This window comes from Canis lupus, chromosome 11 (genome assembly GCF_003254725.2).
Source record: "Canis lupus dingo isolate Sandy chromosome 11, ASM325472v2, whole genome shotgun sequence".
Taxonomy (NCBI): domain Eukaryota; kingdom Metazoa; phylum Chordata; class Mammalia; order Carnivora; family Canidae; genus Canis; species Canis lupus.
The window spans coordinates 54266808-54287955 of NC_064253.1; the positions used below are offsets into that span (position 1 = coordinate 54266808).

Consider the following 21148-nt stretch of genomic DNA (forward strand, 5'->3'; position numbering starts at 1 on the left):
CAGCACTGACAGGCAAAAAAACAGCCTATTTGTCGGAGGAAGGGAAATAGTGTGTTGTGATAACACATGCTAGGACAAGGTGACTGCAGTTTCAACAGCAGAAAATTGTAGAAGGGGTAGGCTGTATCATGAGAGAGACTTCTCAGAAAGTGTACAGTTTAAAAGAGATTTAGTCAGAAGATATCTCTTTAAGGATATCAAAACTCAACATTTTGTGGTAATTTGTTCAAATTTGTTCAGTAAGCTGGGGGGATGGGTTGTCACATGGTCATGTTTAATGTCTTTAAGGCTTTGTTTTTCTCTATTAAAATTTCAGTTGTTCTCAGAGCTTGAGTCTTGTTCAACCCCAGCCTTAGGTCAAACGGTCAACTAGATTCTCTTCTCAATAATCTACAAAGATTGCCCGCAGCCTTAGTCAAAATCCTAAATCCACTCTTGTTAATCTGGCCTGCTTTGGCATCTCCATATCCCACCATATCTCGTCTCTTCCCTTCCCTTGAATCTTAGCCTTGTCCTCCCTGTACATTCCCCAACTGTGACATCCTCTAGCTGTCTGGACTGTTGTCAAGCATTTGCTCTGGTGTGTTCGATCTGGTCTTATTTTGCACGAGCTCCACAATATTACATTTTCCTTTTCAAGACAGAAAAGAAATGTTTACTAAATATATGTTCTCTAACCTGTTGGTATAAGCTATGCCTGAGACTGGAACCAAAGATGGCAGTGGAAGAAACACAGAGTAACGTTAATGTATTCCCATGGTTTTCTTCCTTCTGAGTTGCTTCATTTATGCTTTCTTCCTTTACATAATTCAGGTATGTGGGCAAAGACTATTCTGCTGCTCAGGAATTAATGGAAGATGAGATGAAAGAGTATTATAGTAAGAACCCTAAAGTCACGCCAGTCCAGACTGTGCATGTGGGGCAATTACTGGCTGTAAATGCTGAGGAGGATGCTTGGTTACGGGCACAGATCATCTCAACAGAAGAGAACAGAATAAAGGCAAGTACTATTTACTTTGTCAAAGCATTATGAAGACAAACACATTATTTTTCAAATGTAAGTGTTCCTTCTAATATTGGGTCCTTCCTAACTACATTTAGGGGTTTTTTTCTTCTAGGAGTTGACAAGATAATATCTGTAAAAGACTTTATCCCTGTCAGTTGTTAAGTCAGTGATAGTCATATTATCTCAGAGGTTTTTTTTAAAAGTCTTCTTTATGACAGTATTCATAATCTGTGATATAATCAGGAAAAGGCCTTTATTTCCATTCCTAGGAGATGTGTAATAAATACTGATCAGAGGATCTGTGGACTTCCTATCAGGTCAGAACTCAGGTGTGAGGAAAGCTTATAGATCAGAGGACATGACAGTCTTCCTCTCCCCTTTTCTGCAGCCAGTCAAGGGGAACTCTGAAACAGGACTCAGGTCGTGCCCCAAGAGCTATCTGAGTGTTGCCCTCTCAGTCCTCTTGGAAAGATCAGAGGGATCTTTTGCCAGTCTCTTCCATCAGCAGGCTCCAAGATTTCCAGACTTAGCCATGTTCCTAGTGGTCAGCCTCTGCCCCATGGCCTCTTTCTCCCTCAGTGCAGACTGAGAATGAGTACTCGCTCATTCTCAAGGCACAGTTTTGTCTAGGTTTTGCAAGCAGGGAAATATACTTTTATTTCCGCAACCTCTGTTCCATAATTTGAAACGTATTTTTTGTGGTGGTGTCAGTCCCTGGCAAATAACCCCTTATGTGCCCCAGAATGTGAATACTGCTCGCTGAACCTGGGCTTTAGTCCATCAGAGACTCTCCTCCAAAACCCCTGACCCCAAGAACAGTGTCAGGAGGGTCAGAAAGCAGTGCTTGCTGTTTCTTACCCAGATGGTTTCACAGAAGAGGCCCTTATCCTCTCCAGAGGCAAGCTCACCCAAACCACGTAGCCACCCTTGGCCATTTACAGAGAGATTTGGGAAATTCCGTAAGTAAATCTACAAAGCTATAGCTTTTAAGCAATTTGACCTGACTTTAAAAATCTGAAAATTGGGGCAGCCCAGGTGGCTCAGCGGTTTAGTGCCACCTTCAGTCCAGGGTGTGATCCTGGAGACCTGGGATCGAGTCCCACCCACATCAGGCTCCATGCATGTGGCCTGCTTCTCCCTCTGCCTGTGTCTGTGCCTCTCTCTCTGTGTCTCTCATGAATAAATAAATAAAATCTTTTTAAAAAAATCTGAAAATTGGAATAGTTTGGCAGTTTCTTATAAAGTTAAACTTACCATATAACCCTAAGTATTTACACAAGAGAAGTGAAAACATAGGTCCACAAAAGGGCTTATACATGTTTGTAGCAGCTTTATTATTTATAATCCCCAAGCAGAAACAACCCAAACGTTTACCAGTAGGTGAATGTATAAGCAAATTGTAGTTTATTCATATAATGGAATACTATTCAACAATGAAAAGGAATGAACTACTGAAAACAGTCATGTGGATAAAACTCATAGACTGTGCAAGTGAGAGAAGCCAGATACAAAAGACTTATCCTGTATGAGTCCAGATAAATGATGCCTAAGAACAGGTGAAATTCATCTGTAGTGATAGAAATCAGATCAGTGGTTGCCTGGGACAGATGGAGGTGGCTTAATTGGAAAGAGGAAAGGGGAACTTTTTGGAGTGGTGGATGTGGTCTGTATCTTGATTAGAGTGGTCATTATGTGGGTCTATACATTTGTCAAAATCCATCAAACTGTATGCTTTAAATGGACATTTTTCATTCAATATAAATTATATGTGGATAAAGTTTGAAAAAAATCTGGAAAAGTTAAGGACCAAGCAGAGACCTGGACCAGGAGGGACCACAGCATGATTAGCAGTTTGGGCCCTAGTCCTGTTTCTGCCTGTGAATGTCCTTTGCCCTTGGTCAATCCCTCCATTCCCTAATCTGTGTCTCAAATACTCTTACCTGTGTAAGAAAACACTCTGATCAAGAGACCCTGTCTTCACTGGAACCTCCTCTGGGAAAGAAAACCTTTCACACAATCTGAAGAATGTCTAAAGAAGAGGTAAAAATCAAGAGGGCAGTGTCATGAAAGCCAGAAGAAGGAAGTGTCTGATGGGGGGCGCGCCAGCCGTGGCGTGGCTGCTGAGTGTTGGGAGTGAAGGAGTATCTCAGTATGTTGTATAGTCCTAAGCTCTTAGCAGTCGTTGGAGCAATTCTGGCCTGAGCTTGTTCCCCACAGCCCCATGAAGCAGACAGACATACAGTTCCCCCTTTATCTGGAGAAACCCCATCTACTTAGCAAGTCTTTTTCCTCTTGAGCTATGCTGTGCCTGAGAGCAAGTACAATTCCCTCCTTGCTTTCCACTTGTCAGATCCTTGGTGAGTATGGGAGACAGGAGTATGAAGTCATGCCCTGAAGTGAGTGCCCTCTGGTGTTGACCCAGACTTGCATCCCAGTGATTCCAGCTGCTTCTCTCACGTGGCGCTGTGAGATCTATGGCCACTTGATGGTGCCAGAGAACCAGGAATTGCCTGGGGCTGGATGCCAGGACTCAGCCTATTTATGCTGATCCCAGGGCATTAGAGAGAGAAACTCCACTCAGTCCTCACAGGGCAAAGGCCCAGGGCAGAGTGTGTTGGTAGTCAAACTCTCAACCCACGAGCGAGTGTTTTGTAAACTTCAGCTGCCATACAAAGATAAGATATTTGAGGGGGATCCCTGGGTGGCTCAGCGGTTTAGTGCCTGCCTTTGGCCCAGGCATGATCCTGGAGTCCGGGGATCGAGTCCCAAGTTGGGCTCCCTGCATGGAGCCTGCTTCTCCCTCTGCCTGTGTCTCTGCCTCTCTCTCTCTCTCTCTCTCTCTCTCTCTCTCTCTCTCTGTGTGTGTGTGTGTGTGTGTGTATCTCATGAATAAATAAATAAAATCTTTTTTTTAAAAAAGATAAGATATTTGATTCAGAAAGAAAGCAGGAAAAAGAAAACAAGCTCCAGATGTCACAGAAACCCTTTAAAGATTTTGGAGCACTTATTTTTTAGTCTCTTAATACTACGAATACATTCTGAATTTCCTAGGAATGTTGATTTCACATGTTGGTCCTATTGTTAGACCTTGTTCTCTCCATTCTAGGTCTGGGAATTGCAGAGTCCAGGTTGTAGGTGGCGATAGCTCTTAAAGGAAAGGAGCACTTCTGACTCCTGAGGCCTCTGGGGAGGAGGAATGGGTGCTCATCTGGGACTAGAGAAATGGGCCCACAAGCTTAAATGGCTAGCCGTCTGCTCTGGGAGCCGAGTCAGAGATCTCAACCTATGGGGAGAATTGAGTCAACATAGGACTCTGGGAAATGATTGTCTCCAACAAGCGACATACAGGCCCCCCACACCCAGTTATCTGGTGGTCCGGAAGAGTGTTCAGGGTCTCTGCAACTCTTCTTTTTTCCCTTTGATTCTCTGCTGAGAATTTCTGTTTTGTATGTTTAGTATCATAATCTACATACTAAGAAGTGGCCTGTGGACTTAATTTTTCTGCAGGAGGTAAAAGCACTTGGATCTATGCTACTTGGTATTTATCAGCCATGCCTTTTGCTTTGGTTTTTGTTGTTGTTTTGTTTTAATAATATCATCTGTTTGAGTTAGAGAAGCATACTAGATTTTTAACACTTTCCCTAAGATTTGTAGTTATCATCATAGAGTTATCATTCTAAACCACAGCTCAGTGTTTCTAGATTTTATTTTTCTCAAAAAAGAAGCTTTGTTTATATAGTCCTTTCCAATATAATGTGTTTATTAATACTCTATAAATAACATCCAAGCTCTTAATGATCTGTGCTAATAGTGAAGAAGAGTTATGCAAGTTTCTGCAAACACAGACCTCTGTTCAGCAGATTTGGGGGCTTTTGCTGAGCTGGACTAAGGCCTAACCCAGCTTTGCACCAGTGAAGAAAAACAAACCATAAGTACTTATTTTTACAGTGTAGAACTCCCTGTTATCTAACCATGACATCATTGTTGTCGCTGACAGCAGCCTGGTCCCTCCAAGCATAATTGCTGGGAGTCGGCCATTATAAGTGCTGTTCTGGGGATTTTGAATCTGATAAATACCCCTCTATAGGTGATGCCCTCTCTAGAAACAAATCAGATCCTTAGGGGTGTGCATCCTTAGTGGAAGTATATGAATCAAGAAAGAATAAGGTGAGGTGGGCATCACCTTATGTTATGATGAGAGGGCGGGGGCAGTCAGGGTTGGCCGAACCAGTGGTGCTGCTGAGTTCAGCAGTCTCCCCTTGTTCTTTCCATTGGTGAAGAGGAGTGGGGCCTGGGGTCAGGAGGCCCAAGTCAGGGCCACCACCCTGGGCGTTTTCCAGGCAGTCTGGCATCCCTTGACATGCTGATTATGGAATAAATGGAGCCAGTTAGAGGCATCAAATGTTTTTTAAGAAGCAACAATAAAGAATTTTATTTGAACCTAAATGATGTTTCTGTTATCATCAGGTATGCTATGTTGACTATGGTTTCAGTGAGAATATTGAAAAGAGCAAAGCATACAAATTGAACCCAAAGTTCTGTTCACTCTCATTCCAAGCTACGAAGTGTAAGCTAGCAGGTAAGAGGAACTTTTTTTAAAGCTCTCTCTATTTTCATACATTATTACCGCTGTACTTTTGGGTGGTTAAATCCTAAAATGTACTACGTATCTGAAGGTCTTATAATGTGTTATTTCTTGAAAGATATAAATAAAATCATGTTTAATGTCCTCTTTCTAAGATATGATCTTTATAAACATGCTACAATGTTTTTATTTTATTTTATATATAATATAGTTTATCATAAAAAGGTCTATTGGCCAACTTAAAGGTTTTGTTGTTGTTCTAACTGCCCTAACAACAACTGCTGGAGGCCCTGAATTATGGGGTTTGATTAGTTTGAATCCAGTTGTTGGACCTTTTGTGAAGTGACTTTCTGCTTCTTCCCATGGAAGTGGGCTCTGGGTGCTGCTCATTACCAAGTAACACTCCTTCGTGCACCCAAGCATGAGTTAGTGCATCCCTGGCACAGTCGATGTATCACTGTTCTTTTCTTTCCTCCTCACGTGTGCAACAGTGACATGGTAGGGATAACCTCCAATTGTGGAGGATGCAGTGGCTGTGTTCATATGTGAAGAAAGACATGGAAATGGAAGTGTGTGAGCACTGTGCCAGGAGAGCCTGAGCTAAATTCAGAAAATGATCACCATTCTTTCCTGAAAATTAGCCCAAGGAAAAATACCTCCTTCTTAGCAAGAATGAGTCTTTATATCAAAGGAGCTGGGTATGGCTCTGTGAGATAAATCTCAAGTAATTTTAGAAGCCTGTTAGAAACCTGTGAGAGTTAGTTTGGAAAAGAACATGTCAAGAGCACAGGACAAGAGTTAGGATGCTGAAATGAGAGGTTTGGGAAAAGCTGTAATGTTACGTGTCTGGAGAACAGAAAGAGAACAAGAGAAATGTATCTCAGAGGGAGTCTGTGAATTTGTGCTTATGGATTTCAAGGGGAAGAATACAGAAATGAACCTTATAGTACCATTACAGAAATGATGAGCTTGTTTTAATTAGTTTAATAGAATAACTTAGAGTTGTCATGTATATGCTACATAGAATTATAATTTTCAAAGAATTTAAAGTAATTAGCCTACAATAAAACTCACCTGATACCCATATTATGTTAAACACAATTTAATCTTTCTTTGATAAATCACAAAGTTCTTTGGCATATTCAGAATCATCCTAGTGTACTTAAAAAGAAATACAGAAAAAATTATTTTGTAAATTTCCAATAAATGCATGTTCATTTTATATGAAATAATTGTATATTTAATTAGAAAAATGAAAAGGTGAAGGGTAAATTTTTAGGAAAAGCATTACAAATACATGACTGGTAAACATAACTGATAACTTCTTATATGTATTAGCCTTTTTGTTTTAAATATATGTTTGTATATAAAGTGAAGACCATTTTCCTTAGGTAGAAATTCTGATAGAACATCAGCTTTTTTCTGTTTTAAGATTGCCTGCCTTTATGTAATCATTTAAAAGGGCATTCACACTATAATATATATTAGAAGACCTAAGGATAGGTTATGTAAAACAAAGGTTCCCTAGAAAATTTTGTAAGAATTTTATAGTAGATTCACAATTATAATAAGTGGCCAAAACATTTTAAGATAAACAATCCATTTATCTTAAAATGATTCTGCTAATTAAGTAGAAATTAAAATATTCAATATTTTTCAGGGTTGGAAGTTTTAAGTGATGATCCTGATTTAGTAAAGGTGGTTGAATCTTTAACTTGTGGAAAGATCTTTGCAGTGGAAATACTTGAAAAAGCGGATATCCCGCTTGTTGTTCTGTATGACACCTCAGGAGATGACGACGTCAATATTAACGCCACCTGCTTAAAGGCGATCTGTGACAAGTCTCTGGAGGCTCACCTTCAGGTAGCACAGTGACCACTATAGTCATCTGTTAAACATATTGTAGGGAAGAAAGTTATTAGAAAAGAACATTTTAAATTTTGGGCTAGCAACAAATAGGGACAGATTGTGTATTGAGGGGAAAAAGGCAAAGGGTGCTGTTGGAGGGGGAAAGAAGGCCAAAACATAAACAGTCATTATTAGGAATTGGGTTTTCATTTTATTTTCCAGTTTCTACACTAAAATTGTATTTTATATGAAATTATTTTCAAAAAAAGGGTTGCGGAAGGGGAGGTGGGCAGAGGGATGGGGTAACTGGGTGACAGGCACTGAGGAGGGCACTTGATGGGATGAGCACTGGGTACTATACCATATGTTGGCAAATTGAATTTAAATTTCAAAAATGTAAAAAAATTATTTTGCAAAGACAATATGGGCGGATACTACTATAAAAGGGGAAGTTAGATCCATGAAGATGTTTATTAAGTTGCTAGCTTTTACAGTTTTAAAATGTGAAAAACATAAATTACTGCAAAGAAGGAAATTCTTAAATAACTTATAGAACAGCCAACTCTAAAGAATAGGATGTTAAAATGGTCCTTGTGAAGGCTTTGTTGCAACATTGGAAAAACATTTTTTTACTAGGTAGAACAAAAGTGAACTATAAAGATAATATTATAGTTTGACTAAAAACAAAGGCCAAAATTAAACTTTTACATTTATAGTTTTTAAAAATTACTAACCTTCATGTGGCCAATAAACACATTTTAGAAAGTGGGCTGATAATGGGATTGATTTTGTGAGTTTTAAATTTTAATTTCTGATCATATTGCAAAAATACATTTTTATGTAATTATAACTTCTATAAATTAATGGGGAGAAAAAAACCCAAATTATATTCTTAGCCTTTCTAGGCAATGAAACATGGTAATAGGTTAATGTATGCAAAATGTCTACCTTGTGCCTCACCACATGATATTAGATACTCCTTTCAGAAAGAGGTATCCAAATGAGTTTTTCACATTACTCTATCATCTTATCTATTCTCCAGCTTACTTAAAAGATTTTGAAATGCAAAGACAAATGAGATTTGTCACCCCTTAAGCAGATAAGAGCTACGCTCTATTCTCAAGCATCCTTGGTGTGTCCTTTGTTTGTTCCAGATTGATGCTATGTACACAAATGTCAGAGTGACTAATATTTGCTCTGATGGCACACTCTACTGCCAGGTGCCTTGTAAAGGTCTGAACAAGCTCAACGATCTTCTGCATAAGATAGAGGACTACTTCCATTGTAAGGTATGGCAGAGAATCCTCCTCCTCTAGCATTAATCCTAAAATTGCAAACAAGAATGTTCTAAATATTAAATATAAGAATGTACTAAATAGTATACGTGTGTGTAACTTTTGAATAGTAGAAGGTAGAAGCTATACAGTAGTGGGTAAGAGCCCCAGACTGCAGAACTTAAAAGACAAAACAAAACAAAACAAAACAAAAAACAAACAAACAAACAAAACAAACAAAACAAAAACCACTGGTTTCTGCATTATCAAATGAGGATATAATAGGGTGTATATCCATCCATAAGATTGTTGTGAGGACCAGTGGCAAGACTGTTTAGCACAGTGTCTGGCACAGAGTAAGTGCTCAGTAACTGACAGATTTGTTATTTACAAGGTACAGTTGGTGATACTGTAGTGCAGCTGCTTGTAGCTTTGTTTGCTAGAGCCAGATGGGTCCTCTGTCTCAGATAAAACCATGGAATTCAGGGGAAGATAATTTCTAGGCATCACTCCCCAAGCTTTTTTTGGTCCCTGAGAACCTACCATCTCAGTAAATGTGGTTCTGTGTTTAAATGTATTAATAAGCTCCTTACCCTTTGATTCTAGTAGTATTTTCTGAATCACAATCTGTAGAGGTTTTGTTTTAAGGTTCTAAGGTGATGTTCTTACCTCCATTAGGGGATTATATTTGTAATCTGGAATATGCTATGGTTTTGAGTGATTAAACCCTAATATGACTTCAGTCTTGACCCCCCTCACCCACAGAAGTGAACCCTTCCCTCTAACCTCTGAATGTGCCTCCTGGCATCATTTGCAGCATGGTAGTTTACCTATTTGGGTGTTTGTTTGCCTTACTAGAGTGCAGGCTTCTTGAGGGTAGAAGGTTTGTTTGCCTTACCAGGTACTGTTAAGTACCTAATTCATTTAGCTACTACAGTATGTAATCTAGTGTCATACATAGAATAGGTATTCCAAAATATTTACTGAATTGGGTTAAACTTGTATTCAGACTACAGCCTAGAACTGAGGCATTAGATCTATATAGCTTTACCTCTTTCTGTAATACAGATGTCTTAGTTGTATCTCAGGGTTATTACTTAAGTTTGGTTTGCTAATCTATCTTGGAGAAATCTGAGACCTCCAGAGAAGCTGACTCCAGTGACTCATTTACATATATGTTCTTATTACCTCTGGTGGTGAAAAGCTCTCTTGATAGTCCCTTGTGTACTGGTAACCTGAATGGAGACATTGCCTTTGGGGAGAGTAGAAACATTCATCCTGAACAAGCAAGACCATGGCAGGTCCCTAGCTTCAAACTACAGCAAAGAGAAGGATGAAGAGGTTTACAGCCGTGATTTGTTGACATTTCACTGGCACCGATCTCTGTATTTGTGTTGATAACATTTATTTGGGAATTAAAATCTCATCTTTGAATTTAAATGTTAAAAGTTAAAAAGAAGGGGTGCCTGGTGGCTCAGTCAGTTAAGTGTCTGCTTTGGGCTCAGGTCAGGTCCCAGGGTCCTAGGATCAAGTACTGGGGGCTCTACTCACTAGGGAGCCTGTTTCTCTCTCTCTGTCTGCCTGCCACTCTGCCTACTTGTGTGCTCACTCTTTTTCTCTCTCTCCCTGTCAAATAAATAAAATCTTAAAAAAAAAAAGTTGAAAGGAAGAGGCCTTCTGGACAGCTAGCCCAACCTCACTGTCATCCAGGCTCTTCTCCTTTGGCAGAGTCATCCTCCCTCTTCGTGTTTAACTGATGGCATCAGTGCTGGATGAATCATACTGACCTGCACACTAACGTTTGTAGACATTTTAACAGGGCTGATTTATGAGCCATGTGTGAGGAGGGAGAGTAGACAATGCCATCAACAAATGTCTGAGAAACAAGACAGAAGTTCCATCGCCCTCATGCACACACAACTGCACACTCCTCATGGGGAGCCTGGCTAAGTATGGGTGCACCAGTCAGCCCGAGCCACAGCAATGTTTTTCTAACAGTGTAGAAATCCGCTGCTTGCTAAGAGTAATAAAAGTGTTTTGCATTTCTGTTTTGTAGCACATGACCTCCGAGTACTTCGTTTCATTACCCTTCTGTGGAAAAGTCTGCCTCTTCCATTGCAAAGGAAAATGGTTACGAGTAGAGGTAAAATCAGTCACTTGACTTCTTTTTTTAAGCTTATTATGAAATGTTTCAGACCTACAAACAAGTTTTGTAAAAAATGAAATAAGCACCCACGTACTCATCACCATGTGAGAAATAAAACATGCCCAGTGTGGTTGAGGCTCCATGTTTGCATCTCCTTCTTCTACTCCCACCCTGGAGGAGCTGCCAGCTGAATGTGGTGTTTGTCATTCCTATTCATTTCTTTATACTTTCACTATATTTGTATTTATACATACTAATTTTTGCTACCTATAGATTTTAATATAGAGATAGTGGAAATACAGAAATGAAAATGTGCATAGAATATTTATAGTAAAACTTAATAAAATATAACTGAGGAGATAAATGTTTATAAAATACATGTAAATAGTGCAATGTATTGATTCTTCTGAAACATGCTTCTTCATTCATTATGTGTAAGGTTCATCCATGTGGGTGTGTATAACCCTCGTTCATTTGTTTTCACTGCTGTTTGATATAACAGTGTATGAAGATGTCAACATGATCACTCCACTCTCCTAACAATGGATATGAAGATTGTTTTTAAGGTTTTGTTATGGACAGCACTGCCAGGAGCCTTCCCGTGCATGTCTGCCAGGGTACCCAAGAAGGAACAGAGCTTCTGGGTCGAGAGAACGTGTGTCTTCAGTTTCACTAGATATTGCCTAATTGCTCTCTAGAGTCACACTTTTGCTGGGTTGGGGGAGCCCTTTGAGAGTTCTGGCTTCCTGGGGAAGGGAGTCTCAGATCCTCCTTCCCTCCTGCCCAGGCTGGGGTTGGCTTCGGTGTTCACATACTATTTCTGGTCCGTCATAATCGTCTTATTTTCTTGCAAGCACAATTATGAACTTGAAAAGAGATCTGTTATATTTTGTATATTTCTGTGTTTTTCAAAGGTGGGTTTTGGATTTTTGTGGTGGCTGTTTCTTTTTTTTTCTTTCTTCCCTTCTATTTCTGATATCTACTATGTACAATTGCTAAAATTGCAAACTTGGGTTTGATTTTTTTCCCCTTTTTGTCTTTCTTATAGAGGTTCTTAATTTAGGTGCAAGGACCTCTACTTTAAGGGGGTGGAGGTTCTGAACCCTATGAATTGTATACAAATTAGGTGTGTGTGTGTGTTAAGTATTTTGGGGAGGATAGTATCGCTAATTTTTATACGATTCTCAAACCCACCCTAATAAGGTGAATACCATTGCTTTATTCATTTTTTTGATACTGTGTAGTAGCATCTTGATAATTATACTAATTTTACCTTTATTTGAATAAAACTTTGTCATATCTACTTTAATGAAAGCAGCCGTTTTAGAGTAATTTTTGTCATTAATGTGAATGTTAGAAGGCTGAAATCTGGGGTTACATGACCAAGAGATGCATATTTAGCTATAAACTTCAAAAACATAACTTGTTAAAAAAAGAACATGACATTATTTGAATTTTAAAGCTCTGTGCTGTTTAGTGTATTACATACAAATACACAAATATTCAATTTTTTAACTTTTCATTTTGAAATAATTTCAGGCTTTTACAAAGCTGCAAAAATAGTCCAAAGAGTTCCCGTATGTCCTTTACCCACTGTCTCCAGTCGTTAGCATCTTGCATAACCATTATCAGAACCAGGAAATCAACACTGATGTAATATTATTAACTAATCTATAGACTCTACTGACCTTACCCACATTGCACTGCAAATGTCCTTTTTCTGCTCTAGGATCCCAAGTTGTAGTTAACTGTCATGCCATCTTAGTTTCCACCACCCTGGCAGGTGCTCTGACTTTCTTTGTTGTTCATGGCTTTTTGAAGAGTAGCAGCATTTTTAAAAATTAGTTTCAGAGATGGAATTTAGTGATTCATCAGTTACATAGAATACCCAGTGTTCATCACATCAAGTATCCTCCTTAATGCCTATCACCCAATTATCCCTTCCCCTCCAGCAACCTTCAGTTTATTTCCTAGAGTTCAGTGTCTCTTATGGTTTGCCTCCCTCTCAGTTCTCATTTTATTTTTCCTTCCCTTCCCCTATGTTTATCTGTTTTGTTTCTTAAATTCCACATGAGTGGAATCATAAGGTATTTGTCTTTCTCTGAATGACTTATTTCCCTTAGCATAATACCCTCTAGTTTCATCCACATTGTTGCAAATGGCAAGATTTCATTCTTTTTGATGGCTGGATAATATTCCATTGTATATATATACCATTTCTTCATTATCCATTCATCTGTCAATGGACACCTGATCTCTTTCTGTATTTTGGCCATGGTGGACATTGCCGCTATAAATATTGGGGTGCGGGTGCCCCTTCGAATCACTATGTTTGTATCCTTTGGATAAATACCAAGTAGCACAATTGCTGGGTTATAGGGTAGCTCTATTTTTAGAGTAGCAGCATTTTATAGAGCATCTGACAGCTTGAGTTTCTTCCTGTGTAGCATCAGGTTCTGATTTTTTTGGCAAAATACCTTTTTGGTGTATGTCAAATGCTTTAGATAAATATCTAATATTATTTTTGTTTTTCTATCAAATTGTGCATTGTCCACCTGGGACGTAGTAGAAGTGTTCATTCTCTTAGTAATGCATAGAAAGTTAGGGAAGGAAGAATGATTAATGAAAAGCAGATCCTGTGTTTAAATGATGTATTTCTTCTTGACATTGTAGCTTGTCTAAGCTTTATTTAATGCCTACACCTTCTGAACTTACTTGAGCCAACTCTGTTCAGTGGCCATTACTTCTTCCTGTTTTCTGCAGACACATCCTAAGTGGTCTGTATTCACTTTCTGTGCCACCTTCAAACAGCTCTGAGCCACTGCTGTCTAACTTCTACCTGCACTCCCACAACCTGTCCTTGCAACCACACCTTTGCTGCATAATTCAGCTGTTGTCTTCCAGGTCTTCTCTTACCAGGCCTCTCGGCTGCACTAACAGTATTAAAACTTGAAATCCCCTTCTCACTAAGCTATCATGGTATCAAATCCTCCTAATTTTCTTCAGGATATTCTAATGATTGCTTCTCCTATTTTTCACCCAAACCTGCCCCCCACCTGCACTCTGCAGTGTCTGTGTCAGTGCCCCAAGTCCTGTCCCGGTTCACAGTTCTTCTCAGCCTTCTAAGTAATGCCATCTCATTGGTTCAGTTACCGACTTGGTCCTCATGACTCTCCAGTTTGTTTTCTAGCCCTTGGTGAGCTTCAGATTTAGGCAGAAGTCAGCCTAATTGCCCATTTGCAAACTCTTCAAGCTCTGCATGTCTGAAGCCAAAATTATCTTTCCCCATCTTTGTCTTCCTATGTCTGTATTCTAGTGGTACCACCATTCATGCAACCATTCAGCCTGGTGCTCGAGAGTTACTTGGATTCCTGCATCCTCCTCAGCCTCCAGGGCAACTAATCACCAAAGCCTGCCATTTTCACCTCTTTATCATTTCTTGCCTAGATCACTGTAATACCATGGTTCCTCTGTCCTTACTCTTGGCTTCCTCCATTGGAGCCATGGATGCCACTAGAGTGAGTGACCCAAAATATAAATAATAGCAAATCGTAATACATCCAACTTTCAGTGAGGCTTACTATTTCCCAGACACAAAGGTTTTCTAAACATAATTGATTTCAGTTAATTCTTCACAAAATCCTGTGATCCCATTCTGACTGAGGAGAAAAGTCATTCATCTAGAAAGTATGAGCTGAGATTAAAACCCTATCTACTTGATTCCAAAGCCCTTACCCAGTCTGACCACCAACAATACGTGGCCTCTTATAAAGCTGACCATCTTATTCTTCTCCTTAAGACTTGGTTTAAAATAAAAAAAAAGACTTGGTTTTGGCTTCTTCTCATCTACAGGGTAAAGTCTGGTTCTTGAGGACATCTGGCTCGCCAGGATTTTACCTTTACCTTTCTCTCAGCCTCATCTCCTGCCTTGCCCTGCCTCTCCCTTTACATTCCAACATAACCAAAATGCTTGTAGCCCCCATGCATAAGAAATATGTATGTCTTGCTCATCTTTTCCCCCTGTGTTTGAAATGTTCAGATTAGCCCCTAATTGGTAACTACTCTTACCAACCTCATTTACTACCATTCATCATGTAAAGTCCAGCTGAAATAGTGATATTTATGAAATTTTAATTTGTGGAAAAGGAAATACAAATATGCAAAAAGTATGATTATTTCTTAAAAGAGCAAAGATTTACACAACTTAAATTATCCAGCCAAAGGGTTAGATAAGTCACAATGTACCTGACAGACTTATGTAATATTAAAGTGATATAAAAGATAATGTGACATGAAGTATTTTTGAGACATTTAATGAAAAGTAGCCAATTATGAAATAGTATATGCAAATACATTCTAATTTTTATAAATCTAATTCTTTGTAAATGTGTGGATAAAAGACTAGAAGGATAATTATAATCTATTATAGATTATAAGTGATTTTCATATCTTTTAATTAAGTTTTCTGTGATAAAGGTATTTTACTAATATAAGAAGAAAAAAGTACATTTTAAAGAAAAGTACCAATTCCAGGCATTCCCTCTTCCTGAATGAAAACTTGCCCTAACATCTACTTCCTGTCTGGGTCAGGTACCCAGACAGGAAGTCTCTATGTTCTTATAGTACCTCATGCATAAATTTATTATTGCCTTATTACATTATATTCTGATTATATATTTGTGTCATCATCACTCATGAGACTCGGAGCTCTTTGAGATGGGGAAGTATATGTCTCTGCACAGTTATGCTTGGATATAATAACCATTCAATATATACCAACCATACCAGTATATCTGTTCAGTATATATGTTTGAATAAAAAATTACATTAGAAGGTACTGTTGTAATACTGTTTGTATTTATCAAAGTCTTAAAAAATCAAAAAGCTATGCTATTATATTTTTTCCCACCTGGATGGCTATATTTTTTTATTTAAATTCAATTAATTTATTTTAATTCAATTAACATATAATGTATTATTGGTTTCAGAGGTAGAGGTCAGTGACTCATCAGTCTTATATAACACCCAGTGTTCATTACGTCATGTGCCCTCCTTAATGTCCATCACTCAGTTACTCCATCCCTTCATCCCCCTCCCCTCCAGGAACCCTCAGTTTGTTTCCTATGATTAAGAGTCTCTTATGGTTTGTCTCCCTCTCTGATTGTCTTGTTTTATTTTTTTCTCTCTTCCCCTATGATCCTGTTTTGTTTATTAAATTCCACTTATGAGTGAGATCATATGATAATTGTCTTTCTCTGATGACTCATTTCACTTAAGTTATGCTATTGTATTAATAAAGCATTTACCAGAGCATTAGAAAAAGGCTTTAGTTTTGTTATATCTGATATACGTTTGGCATATTCCATGCCAAGAGCGGTCCAGTTCTTCTTGACAGTCATTATGCTGAAAGCACCACCATTCTCAAGGTGGCAATGAGAGCAACTATAGGCATGAAGTCCCTGCCCACATAACCATCCTGATGGGGCTATATTTGGCCAATGCTAACTGTATTCACTGAGGCAAATATCACAAAGGCTTATTAAGGGAAGTTTGGGCATTTAAAGGTATACCCAGAATGTTATGCTGTAATGTTACCCTTTGACCACAGATAGGTAATTATTGCTTTGACTCAGTGTGTAATTTTCCAATTTTTGAATTATTAATTTGGATTTATTTTACCTCTCTATGACTCTGAGTTTCAATTTCATGGAACAAATGATAAAAACTGTCAGTGGGCTTTTTGACAAAGCTATAAAATGCCAAAATATGTTATGATTTAAAAATATATAATATTTACGTGTTTAAGAAAACTTCTGTCTGAATTCTATTCTTTATTTCCTCATTGCTAAGACACAATAGTGTTTTCTTCCTCATATTTTAATATTTTGGAGAACAGATTACATCTTTAATCAATATATAATGATGTATCAGATTGTTTTATAATCAATAGTGTCCTAGAATTGAAAACACAGCAAATATTATATTTGTGGATTTTATTATTATTAGTTTAGTGATTACTACTGATTAAATGACTTAACAACTCAATGTTGAAATTAAATCTATTCTAAAAGAATATTTATTTGGTAAATAGGTACATTTTAAAATAAGAAAACTTAATTATCACTGATGGTCTTTGTTGCTTTTTATATGCATTTTAGAGCTATACAAAATATAATTGCACAGAAGTGCTTTGGCCTTTTGGATATGCTCATGAATTAGCCAACATTTGTCTCACTGCAGATCACGAATGTTCACAGCAGCCGGGCTCTTGATGTTCAGTTCCTGGACTCTGGCACCGTGACATCTGTGAAAGTGTCTGAACTCAGGGAAATTCCCCCTCGGTTTCTACAAGAAATAATTGTGATACCACCTCAGGTATTATATGTTACAAGCCTGGGAGATTTGCTGGAAGAGATTTGGATGTATTTATAATCATATTGTGAGATGCCCTCTCAGTTTTGATCTTGACAATGAGCAAAGTCCGAGTTTGTAACAAAATTGGAAATGGTCCAAATGTGGTTTGTTCACTGGTTTTCAGATGTAAAGTTTGGCTAACTTAAGAAGATCAGTCAAACTTACAGAAATTGTTTGATAAATGTTTGTTTTCGAGTATGTCGCATCATTAGGCTATGTTGTCCAGTTAGGGATTCCATTTTAATAATTAGACGCCAGTGCTCACTTCTACACGGTTTCAAGATCTTATAAGTAATACTTACTTCCTGTCCTGTGTTCTTAGATTAATTAAATGGCCATTATCTTAAGAAATCTGTTTATATTCAACCATTTTCTTTCTATTTATTTATCATTCATTCATTCATTCATTCATGATAGACATAGAGAGAGAGAGAGAGGCAGAGACACAGGCAGAGGGAGAAGCAGGCTCCATGCAGGGAGCTGGACGTGGGACTTGATCCCAAGTCTCTAGGATCAGGCCCTGGGCTGAAGGCGGCGCTAAACCGCTGAGCCACCCGGGCTGCCCATATATTCAACCATTTTCTTACATGAATTTTTCTCCATAGATTTGAGTAAAAAGATTAATTTCTGCCTAACCTGTCTCTATTAATAAAAATTCAGATAATATTTTGCATTATTTTGAATTAAAATTATTTAGAACTATTTCCTACCTTTAGGAGAAATAGAAGATTTTATACAGACACTAGTAGTTTTTTAAAATAAAATTAATCAATATTCTGTCATTTCAGTAAGCCACTTATATTTGCCAGAAGATACCTTATGCCATCAAAATTCAGTGAATAAAAAGTGCTTAGCCATAATTAGCATGGTTTTTGTAACTTTTCTCACTCCTGTCACCACTGCCTTTTCTGAAATGACTGTTACAGAAAACTTGTTGAACTTGTGTTCAAGCCAGTTTTCAAAATCACTTTTATTCTTATTGTTGCTCAGCCATAATACTGAAAATTGTTAAATGCCACTTTCACTTGATAACACCTCTGGCCTCTGTTCCCCATGTTAGAACATTCACCCAGGGCCAGCCTGACCTGGAAAAGGTTCCTCACTAGAGGGGAAAGAATATCCATCCCTCTGCCTCTGACAGTCGGAGTGCCACACAATAGGACTTTCTTTGTGCTATACCATTCAAAGCCATTCCAAATTTTTTTCTATTAATCCTATCTAGATTTGTTATTTTATAGAAATGAAGTTGGGAGAACCTTAAGAGCCAACTGGGCTAAGCTGCTGGCTGACATCTCCGTGAGAGAGGTCTAAGTCAGAATAGGACACTGATGGTCTGTCTGCCAAAGCTGACCCATAAATACTGGGTTTGGGCTCTTGGCTGTTAACAATGTTTTAAATTGTGAATTGGTCATCAAGATTTTTCATCAGAAAATTTCATACAAAAATCCTGACAAAACTAGAAACTCCGACTATATTGAACACTCTCCTTTATGGGACAGGGCTCTGTGGGAGCTTGGGAAGTGACATTCCGCTTTGCAGGGCCCCTGCTCTCCAGTGTGCTGCCCCCATCTGGCCCATCTGGCAAGGAGGGATCCTTGCCCCCTGGCCTCTGCAGGCCCCCTGGCCTCTGAAGAGTGTGCTCTCTCTGCTCTAAGGGACCTCCTCCCCACCAAGAAAGAGGGCACATCCAGGGGGCACAGGGAGAGTCTTGGAGCCCTTGAAGAAGAATGAAGAAAGAAGGAATCCGGGAATCCTGGAAGTAGGTTTCTTCCCCTTCACAAGATTGCCTCAGACAATTCAAGGCTTCCATGAGACAGGAGAGCATCCTTAAGGTCACCTTTTATTCCCTGCTGCACCCATTCTCCAGAAGTTTGTGCAGTAATGGTGGGTGGTAAAAGGCATTAGGGAAAATGAAGCATTTAGGTATCTATGAATTTCACTTTTTCTTGCCCTCCTTAACTCTATTCACAACCTCCTTCCAAAGGTGACCACAAATGCCTGGCACCCACAGGTACTCAGGAACTGCTGAATGAAGTATGTTGGCCTCTGAAAAGATTTTTGCACCCAGAGTCATTTCATCCAAATGACACTTCATTTTTTTAGTTGCACTTAGAGGGAAGACCTAAATATAAATCCCAAACCTGTCTTTACAACTCTGTGATCCGATGCAAGTTAGTCTCTCTAATTCCATTTCACCATCTGCAAAGTGGGGCTACAACATTGGCCCATCATGCAGAAGTATCATAGGATAAGTATGTGTGTGAATGAAGTGCCTGGTGTAAGCTAGGAGTAGAGACAACAGAGGTAAAATAAACAGAGCCAGGAACATAGCAGATGCTCCAACCTAAGAGCTCCTCAGTCTTCATTAGTAGCTATTGCTATTACTTGCTTTCTATCTTAGCAACATCTGACTTATAGGAAAATAACATTGACATTACTTATCAGTACCTATTTTAAGATGGTGTGTTTGTTTTTCCATCATGTTTTCTTTCCAGGCTATAAAGTGCTGTTTAGCAGATCTTCCACAGTCTATTGGCATGTGGACACCAGATGCTGTGCTTTGGTTGAGAGATTCTGTTCTGAATTGCTCTGACTGTAGCATTAAGGTTAGTTACCTTGATACATTTGGAAAGGGAACTGTCAGCCAAAAGGGCTCATTTGTTTTTCTGTAAAAGAATTTTATCTTACCGTGAAACTGATACTTTCAGATCTGACACACTTTTATAGTTAAGAGATTAGTCACATGTGTGATAAACTATTTCATGGTTTGATTTTTATTTAAGAATGTATCCTGTATCTCCAATATTATTTTTAAACCCTTTATGTAATTTTCACACTATTAATAAGGTAGCAGAGTTCTCTGCTCCTGTTTTGCTCCATGATAAAGAATCAAGTTCCCAGCTGAGGGAACTTGATAAATGTTTCTAAAGACCATTTAAATAGGTCTTCTATTTCTTTTTTTTTTTTTTTCCTAAAGTAAGATGGCTTATAAGCAAATCATTTTCTGCCCCTGAAGGTTTACTTAAACTGCTTTATTTCATGAGCTCCAATTTCTTTTTCATTTTTGCACCTTTGTATCAAAAACATTGCTCTTATTTCCAAGAATAGAAATGTAAGATAGTTCTCTGTTTTAATGAAAACAGTGTTATTTTTATATAAACATTTAACAGTGAAATGCCCTTGAGAAACATGTTCATGAAAATCTCCAAATTATTCTAGCTCACGTGGATTTTTTTGTGTTTATACAGTTACACACTTACTTACCATTTTATATTCTTTAATTGCCACACGATAAGGAATATTGTGTTTCTTAACTATGGTTTAAGCTCTTAAAGCCAGAGTATAGGGTACTCAATAAAAATATTTTGTAATGATTGATTTTTGAAATGGCACTTCTGTATCATAAATATCAAAATAAATTAGCAGTCATTCATTCATAGCACTTTGAAGTGCTAATTAATTTAAATAGATTCATCCTGCTAGGAAAATTATTTTTAAGTAAATTACTACAGATGAATTACCTCATCTCCCTGTCTCAGACCTCTGTTCCTGCCTTTCGTTGTCTGCCCTATTTGGTAAGAGATTGATGTGGCTGGAAGCATCTCATTTTTGTCATTCCGAGGGTAAATCAGAGGAGCTGGTAAGAATTACCAGGCACCCAACCCTTTGGGACACACAGCTCTACAATCCCAGTTGTCAGTCCGCATTGTTCCTGTAAGACACTCACCCCTCTGGCAGAGAGAAGTAGCCAGCTGCTAGGAAAAAGGTCTCTTGGGTAAAGGGGCAAAGCTGTAATTTTGGCCTATTGAGTGTAGCTTTTTTCCTCTTTTTCTCCTTAGGTTCCCTCCCTCATGTAACTGGGGAGGGGCAATAAA

The 21148-nt window shown here is 38.4% G+C and overlaps 1 protein-coding gene across 6 annotated transcripts in view; it reads left to right on the forward strand.

Moving 5' to 3' along the window:
* TDRD7 (tudor domain containing 7) overlaps positions 1–21148 on the forward strand; it is a 72760-nt gene that overhangs the window by 43549 nt on the left and 8063 nt on the right. For all 6 annotated transcript variants that reach the window (XM_025432259.3, XM_025432260.3, XM_025432258.3 and 3 more), the window contains 7 exons: positions 814–1000; positions 5474–5585; positions 7252–7454; positions 8594–8728; positions 10770–10856; positions 17100–17234; positions 19769–19879. In XM_025432259.3, the coding sequence (XP_025288044.1) occupies positions 814–1000; positions 5474–5585; positions 7252–7454; positions 8594–8728; positions 10770–10856; positions 17100–17234; positions 19769–19879 (970 nt within the window). The remainder of the gene's footprint in view (positions 1–813; positions 1001–5473; positions 5586–7251; positions 7455–8593; positions 8729–10769; positions 10857–17099; positions 17235–19768; positions 19880–21148) is intronic.